This window comes from Budorcas taxicolor, chromosome 1, assembly GCF_023091745.1.
Source record: "Budorcas taxicolor isolate Tak-1 chromosome 1, Takin1.1, whole genome shotgun sequence".
Taxonomy (NCBI): domain Eukaryota; kingdom Metazoa; phylum Chordata; class Mammalia; order Artiodactyla; family Bovidae; genus Budorcas; species Budorcas taxicolor.
Genome location: NC_068910.1, coordinates 42,676,148 through 42,684,699, shown reverse-complemented (window position 1 = coordinate 42,684,699; position 8,552 = coordinate 42,676,148). Strand labels below are relative to the sequence as shown.

Here is an 8,552-nt window from a genome sequence, read left to right as displayed (position 1 = left end):
GGCTGCTTTTAGGTTCCCGTGAAACAGCACTCTCATTTCCATCAGTGCCCTGGGGCTACCTGGAACAGGGTCATGGGGGTCCTGCCCTGAGGACCTACAGTCCCCAAAGAAGTCTGATGAGACACAGCTGAAGAAGAGGCGCGCCAGCATTTCAGAGGCTTTTGCCACCAGCGCCAGCATTCAGGGTCTTGGGGCAAAACAGATACCCTGAAATGCTGGCCACATGGAAATAATGAGATTAAGGTGTATGCGAACTTCATAAAACTTTTATTGGTATATTTATCATGCCAACATTGTTTTTTATTTAAAATTCAAATTCCATTTGAAAAGGAGGCAGCAAAAGATCGTTGGGGTCCCAGGCTGCTCCTGGAGGAGCCTCCACATTCATGAGGAAGCACGCACACCCTACAGCCACAGGATTTGATCACTCAGAGTTGCATTCTGGGAAACTCCTCCTAGAGCCCTGGCAGGATGCCTTTTGTTGGCAGCAAGGAAACAACAACAACAAAACAACTGCATCCTAAGACTTCTCAGAACATCTTTGGCTTTGAAACTATTGACCCTGAAGGATCCATCACCACCCAACCTAGAACATATGTGTATATATATATTCCCACTGGAAAAAAGATGACGTTTTTGTTGCTAGCTGTCTCGCCAGACCCTTAGGATGGCCCTGGTGCACTGGGTTCCCCTCCTCAGCAGGATCCTGTGGGTTCCGGCCGTGGGCAGTCAGCCCTTCAGGAGCGTTTGGACTTGCTGCATGTCGGGCACAGGAGCTGACCCTTGGTGACAATGTACGCCCGGCCACCCAGCGGCTGCTCGCAGCCCTCGCACACAAAGTGCTTTCGGTGCCAGGCCAGGTCTTCCACACGCTGGTAGTCCTCTGAGAAGATTATCTGGCGGGGGGGAGCAGAAGACGTACAACTCAGGTTCTATCTCGAGGAGACAGGGCATGTGAGATGGTGGTCCCTCCTCCCCCATTCTTGTTTTGTCCTTTAAATGCTTCAGTGGAGAAACCTGACATAAGTCTCAGGCAGTAAGTATGGTATTTGATGAAGATCATGGTTGCATCTTAGCATCTCGGACGGAAAAAAAAAAACACAACAATCCTCCACTATTGGCAGGTTTTATGAATCTGGCATCTGTGATGCTCTGTGGGTCAAATCCAAAGCCCAGTTGTGCTCTGAGCTGGTGAAGACCACCTCACTACAGCCAAGTGGCCATTGGCGAGTCTGCAAGAGTAGGCACACCCAGCGTTACTTGGGCTTGGGACAAAATAAACTTTGGAACATCTGTGCGATCTGGTGAGGAACCAGAGAGCAGAACAGCAAACTGGTTCAATGTGCCTTCTCATCTCGTGGTCAAACAGGGACAAGGTGTGAATGTTCATTTAAATATATAACAGCTGCATGACTAGGGGCAAATTTCTCAACTTCCCTGTGCCTCAGTTTCCACATCTGTAGGGTGGGGATATAAACACCACCCAGCCCAGGGGGTTTTATGAGTGTTCCAAGTGTTGCTGCAGATGGAGTACTCGGAAAGGTAACTGAGTCAAGGTCAAGGCTGTGTGATTAGCACTGACCCCTCTGAGCTACACTTTCCTCAGATGTCAAAAGGAGATAGTGATTCCCTCCCCCTAAAGGGCTGTTGTAAGATGTTAACAGCACATCACGTAAAAGTCTACAGCACATTAGGATGAGGAGGGGTTACCGCGAGCATACTGTGGCCCTTAAAATGTAAGCTGGGGCCCAGGCCTGCTCACAACCCTTTTCCCTTCTTAATGCTCTTGCTCACACAGTTAACAATGTAGGAGGATTACAGGGTCTTAACTTCTCACGGTGTTGGAGAAGACTCTTGAGAGTCCCTTGGACTGCAAGGAGATCCAACCAGTCCATTCTGAAGGAGATCAGTCCTGGGTGTTCTTTGGAAAGAATGATGCTAAAGCTGAAACTCCAGTACTTTGGCCACCTCATGCGAAGAGTTGACTCATTGGAAAAGACCCTGATGCTGGGAGGGATTGGGGGCAGGAGGAGAAGGGGACAACAGAGGATGAGATGGCTGGATGGCATCACCGACTCAATGGACGTGAGTCTGAGTGAACTCTGGGAGTTGGTGGTGGACAGGGAGGCCTGCCGTGCTGCAATTCATGGGGTCGCAAAGAGTCAGACACGACTGAGCGACTGAACTGAACTGAACTTCTCACAGAGAGCAACAAGTGGAAGGTGGGAGGCGGAGATCCTAGCTCAAAGTGAAGAAGGCATTTCTGACCCTTATGTGTGCCAAAGGCGAAGGTAGCGAGTTTGCCGTCACCGAGGGCATGCAGACAGTAGCTGCTACCGTCATGACTGCTACTGTCACTATTCACACACCTGTGAGTGCCTCTAGTCTAAACCCATACTGGAGAGCTGCACCCCTTTCCTAGCATCTCTGACTGTTGGCTTGTGTTATGTTGACGCTACATGGTACAATAGTACTGTCGTCTCATCGTGTATTACCTGATTCTAAGACTCACGGCAGCTTCTGTTTTTTTAGTCACTAGGTCGGGCCCATGCCAAGAATTTTTGGGCATGATCTCGTTTGCCCTCACAGCAACTGCACGGGGTGGGCACTGTTACCCTCCCATTTTGTAGGTGATAAAACTGTGACACAGGAGTTAGGGGCCCATATGCAGAGCCAGGTGTGAACGTGTTCTGTCTGCCTCAGGGCGCACCCCATGATGTTCTGAGCACTGACTAAGTGCCGGGGCCCTTGCCAAGGATAAGATTTGACAGGTGCTCTGTGTCCCACCCATCCCAACAGACCTGGGGGCAGGAACTAATTTCTGCCCATTTTGCAGATGGGAAAACAGAGGCCAAGAGTGTGAAGGGGGCTCTGAGCCCGTTTTCCTACCTGTGGATCACATCATTGGTGAAACCACACCCTCCTGGGCCTTGGGGTCCTCTCCTGCAGTCAGAGGCACGCCTACCCCACCATCCACCCCCCACAGGTCCTCACCTCATCGCAGCCAGAGCACCGGGGCCGCAGGCTCTCGCAGTAATGACGGCCACACCAGGGCGCCCCGTCCTTCCAGAAGTAGATGAGGTCCACCAGCGGCTCGGAGCACTTGGTGCACACGAAACAGGTGGGATGCCACTGCTTGCTGTAGCCTGCCCTGTCTGAGTAGACCACAGGGCTGTCGGTGGGCGCCACCCCCTTGCAGAGCTCACAGACCTGGAAGGAAGGGCGGGGGCGGAGCCCCAGGACACAAGGTCGTCAGGAGTGCATCATGACCCGGGTGCCAGTGTCAACCCCAGTCCCCTGCTTCCTGGGTGACCTTGAGCAGGTTATGGTGCCTCTCTGCTATTCAGTCTCTTCATGTGCAAAGTGGAATGATAATACTGCCTGCCTAGCAGGGAGTTGTGAGGACTGGAATATTTGTTTAGTGCAATGATTCTCACATATTTTGTTCTCAGGGTCTTTAAACTCTTAAAATTATTACTGAGAACCTCCAAGAGTTTCTGTTCATATGGGTTAACAGCTCATGGTATTTACCATATGGGAAATTATAACTTAGGAAAAAGTTAAATAACTACGTATTAATTCATTAAAAATAGAAAACCAACAACATGTCAATATAAATATTTGTAATTAGAAATAACTGTATTTTCCAAAACAGGAACATGGAGTCAGAGTGTGGCCTTGTTTACACTTTTGCAGCCCTCTAATGACTGGCTCAGTAGAGAATTTCTCACTTCCTGTGATGGCTTTAACTTTTCATCTTTTGCATTATGTGGTTTTCTGAGGAATTGAAAAAGAAAAGAAGGCATTTTTAAATAGCCCTTCCAGATAACTGAACTATTTTTCTTTGCTATTAATCAAAATTTGACAAGTGGTCGTTCCTCAGAAGCAAGTTAATGCAGAGTCTGAAACCATATCAACCAGCCTTTCATCCCTGTTTTCAACACAGTAAAACCCACTGGTCCACCTTGCACTTTTACCTGTGCAGGGTTGCCTTTTAATAAACTTAGAATTTTAGAAGTTTTCGATTTGCAGAAAAAAACTGTGCAGCTAGTGCAGAGAATTCTTGCAGACCCCACACCCACTGTCCTGCTTGCTTGGCTTCTTACATGAATATGGTGTACTCGTCACAGTCAGGTAACCAGTACTGATAAGTTATTATTAACTAAAGTCCAAACCTTCTCCACATGTGCTTCGATTTTACCTAAGGTCCCTTTCCTCTTCTGGGATCCCATCCAGGATCCTGCATCATGGATAGCGACCCTGTCTCCTTAGGCTCCTCTGGGCTACGACGGTTTCTCAGACTCGCCTTGTTTTTAATAACCGTGGAGAGGTTCTGGTCAAATATTTGGTATTTACCACAGAGGTAAACGGCTGTCCTCATCACATCCTATCCAGACGGCATCCTCAACCTGTAACATCTTTCCAGCTGTTCTGGAGTTCTCGCCCACTCCCCAGAACTCCAGTGATGAGGGTGATACTGGTTGTCATCTCCCTGGGGCGGGTGTCTATCCAGTATTATGCTTGGGTGTTTTCTCTCCTGATGGACACCCTTATGGAAACCCAAGAGAGTTACTTTCCCTTCTCGAGTTATTTTCCTTTTAGGGAGACCTGTATGTCCTGCTCCCCCCCTACCCCTCCCCCCACCCCCCAAACACGGCAAAACCCAGGTTCACAGAGATTCAGTCACTGTCGAGCAGCAACAGCTGACGGGAGGCAAAGCTGGGATTTCAGCACAGGCCCAGCCTGACCCCAAACCCGAGGTTCCTTCTACTCCACTATGTGGCCCTTCCATCAGTGCTGGCCCAATTACGGCAAACACGGCTTCTGCCTGCTCTTGTAGGAACCATCAGCTTCAAATGCATGTTACGTTTGAACTCCAATTTAGTGGCATGTTTTTCTGCCCCCAAAGAATTCCATTTTTCATGAGCAGACCTGTATTACAGACTGAATGATTCACCTCCCCCAATTAATATGTTGAACCCCAAAGTGTGACTGTATTTGGAGGTAGGGCCTTTAAGGAGTTCATTAAGGTTAACCGAGCTCATTAGGGTGGGGCTCTAATCAGACAGGACTTGTGTCCTTAGAAGAAGAGAGACCAGAGATGCCTGGCTCTCTTTCTGTTGTTCTCTCTCTGGGAGTACTCACAGGGAAAGCCATGTGAGGCGGGCTTGTAGCCCTCTACAAGCCAGAAAGAGGGCTCTCACCAGAACCCAATTGTGCCAGCACCTTGAGCTTGAACTTTTATCCTCCAGAACTGTAAAAACACACATTTCTGTTGTTTAAGCCCCCTGGTCTATGATATTCTTTATAGCAGCCCGAGTTGACTAATACAACATGTATTGTAAAAGCCTGTCTTAATTATCCTACTTTATTTTGAATTTCAAAAAGTTGTGGACATTTATTTTCTCTCTTCCCACAGAAAGTTCTTATGTGATATCACTGATTTTAACTCTTGGCCCATAACACCTAATTAATTGATTACCTGGCCCTCTATAGAAATGCTTGTTGACCCATGGCTTGAAATGAACATACTGTCTTACTAAGCACTAATTATATGTCAGCCCAAATAGAGATTATTTATTTTTTTGCTATGTAAAGATGAGTAGGCATATATTCAAAGCCTAAACACTTTGTCTTATTTATATGCTTTAATTGTATGCTTAATATATTCTTTTAAATGAAGAAGAAACAAAATTAAAATGGTGATAATCAGGGAAAGAAAACCAAGTGACAAAAATAAGCTCATGTACTGAGAGTGGTCCCTAAGCACAGCCGTGGCTGAGCGCGTGCCCAGATAGGAATGTGTTTGATTAATTAGTCCTGGCTGCCTGTCGACGTGCCTTGGACCATACTGGCTTTGTGGTTTCATTTACGCTCACAAGAATGATGTGTGAGTTCCTCCCCAGAGTGAAACCCTGTCCCTTCACACGTGACTGAGCCCCAGCTCACCTGGAACTCATCAGAGCCTGCCTGTGCATGCCCGCTCAGTAGTGTCCGACTGTGCGACCCCACAGACGGTAGCCCGCCAGGCTCCTCTGTCCATGGGATTCTCCAGGCAAGAGCACTGGAGTGGGGTGCCATTTCCTCCTCCAGGGGGTCTTCCCCACCCAGGAACTGCACCCACATTTCCTGCACTGGCAGGTGGATTCTTGACCACTGAGCCACCTGTGCGGCCTCACAGGAAACCCAGATAATGGACCCACATTCACTGACTGTCACATCTCTTAAGCAAGGCTGGGAAGTGTCAGCTGTCTGGTGAGGGCTGTTGAGAACCAAGTGAGTTTCCTATCCATCTGTCCTTCCATATTTCACGGAATGAAGTTTCCAGCCCCTTTTCTCCCACACAGAAGGGCTTTCTGTCCATCCATCATGCCTGGTCAGGTATCACCAGGCAACATCAGTGGGGCTCCCAACTTCAAATTAATTTCCAGCTGTTTTGCTAACACAGAGGTGGGAAGAGGAAGGGATGTAAATGCACCTGGGTGTGTCTGGGCGGGGGGAAGTGGTGGTACTGGCAGGTGCCTGCGACCCACTGAAGGAAGCAGAGGGATGTGAGTCAGAGAGGCAGTCTGGGGTAATCACGGGTGACTCTGAACTGTGGGTTGGGACCTCACTCTGGAGGTAATGGGGAGCCCGTGCTGCTTCTGGAAGCCAAGAGTGCTGAGTTCTGGTTCATGCCGTGGGAGAGAATTCTGGGAGCACTGTCTGAAAGGGCTCTGTCAGGGCCTCTTTGGGGAGTGTCTTTTCTCTCTCTGTCCCCCAGCATTCCTGCTCTGCACCCCATTATTACCAGTAGCCAGTCCTTTTTCTTTTAAGCTGATCCTTTTTAAAGCAAACAGTGTCACTGCCATTTTATGAAAACATGATGTTTGATTAGTAAGTCCTGTCAACATGCGTCAGGAACCAATTTCTTCTTGCCTCTGAACTGTTTCCCATGCCCCCTTCCCTGTGGCCTCAAAGGATGAGAGATCTGATAGTGTCCTGGCGCTATCAATCTGGCGGCCCCTCAGCACCAGGGTCATCTTGGCAACCAAGAGTCCAGAGGCCCAGCCTGCCTGGGTCCTGTGATCCGGGGTCTGCCTTTCTTTGCATAAACTTATTCTGTCATCCTCGGCACTGAGGATTACAGTTTCTAAACTGCAGTGGATGCTTTGGGGGGGGGGGGGGTGGCTAGCTGTGTAACCTTGGGCAAGTTAACCAACCTCTCTGTGCCTTAGTTTTTTCTATCCGTCAAATGGAAAATACTACTAATGATATTCAGAACATCACAGGCCTGTTACATGGATTAAGTGAGATCCTAGAATAATGAACTTTATAAGGGTTTAGTACTAATTAGCTAAAAATCTACTGTCATCCCTGCTGCTGCTGCTGCTAAATCTCTTCAGTCGTGTCCGATTCTGTGTGACCCCATAGACAGCAGCCCATCAGGCTCCTCCGTCCCTGGGATTCTCCAGGCTAGAACACTAGAGTGGCTTGCCATTTCCTTCTCCAATGCATGAAAGTGAAAAGTGAAAGGGAAGTCGCTCAGTCGTGTCCAACTTTTTGCGACCCCATAGACTGCAGCCCACCAGGCTCCTCCATCCATGGGATTTTCCAGGCAAGAGTACTGGAGTGGGCTGCCATTGCCTTCTCCGACTGTCATCCCTACCCAGCCCTATTTATAAAAAGTTGAGGCTTGGAGGAGCTAAATCCATTTCCTAAGATGACAATGATGTCTCAGGCAGGATCTGCTTCTGGTTTGAAGGCTTGGGTTCCTTTCAGTAGGACCATGAGCACATGGAGTGTGAGGAGGTCATTCTTCCCACCTGTGGGCTCTGTGTTTTTCCATGTCTGTTCTCTTTCTCTGTACAAGGCCAGAGAATTGAGTCAGGCGACTTCCATCCTGTCACTACCCCAGACGCGGCTACAACCAGTGCCTGGCTTGGCAGGCCTGCTCGTCTCCCTCTCCCATCGTACCCCCTCTAAGACCGTGCCCTCCGGTTCCAGACAGGGAGGTGCGGCACCTCCCCGACGCTGCAGGGTCTGATGAGTAGATCTGGGAGTGGGGAAGGAATCTGCAGACTCCTAGGGGATGCTGGGGTAATCAGGGGACCACAGTTCACGAACCACTGCCATAGAGAATTTAAACATGACCTTATATATAAACTCAGCAAAAATGACATCACCAGTAAGGTTCAGTTGGCGCAAAAGCCAGTTTGAATTCCTGGGATGCTTCAGTTCTACACTGTTCTGAAGAAAGCTCAATAATAGTCATTCCCAGGCGATGTCCCCTCTGGAGGAGACAGCGTGGTCCAGTAGAAGTCCTTTGGGACTGGGTTAAAAGGAGCAGAGAAGAACATTGATCATTGGCATGTCAGTGGGTTCTCATTCAGACTCCCAACTGGCTAAAATCAGAGCTTCCTCATGGGAATCTGTCCATGTACTGGTTGCCATGTAACCTAGTTTTCAGACTGTCATCCCTTGGGGAAAGGAGCTGCAGCACAGACCTTTCTTTTCTCTTCTTTTCTTTTTTAGAATATGTATTCATTTATTTGGCTCCTCTGGGTCTTCGT

The 8,552-nt window shown here is 48.7% G+C and overlaps 1 protein-coding gene across 1 annotated transcript in view; it reads right to left on the bottom strand.

Annotated features, from left to right (window-relative positions):
- Positions 1-244: 244 nt before the first annotated feature.
- LMCD1 (LIM and cysteine rich domains 1) overlaps positions 245-8,552 on the bottom strand; it is a 56,965-nt gene continuing 48,657 nt past the window's right edge. The window contains exons 5-6 of the mRNA XM_052636626.1: positions 2,995-3,210; positions 245-896 (exon numbers count right to left, since the gene is read on the bottom strand). Coding sequence (XP_052492586.1) covers positions 738-896; positions 2,995-3,210 — 375 coding nt within the window. The 3' untranslated portion in view covers positions 245-737. The remainder of the gene's footprint in view (positions 897-2,994; positions 3,211-8,552) is intronic.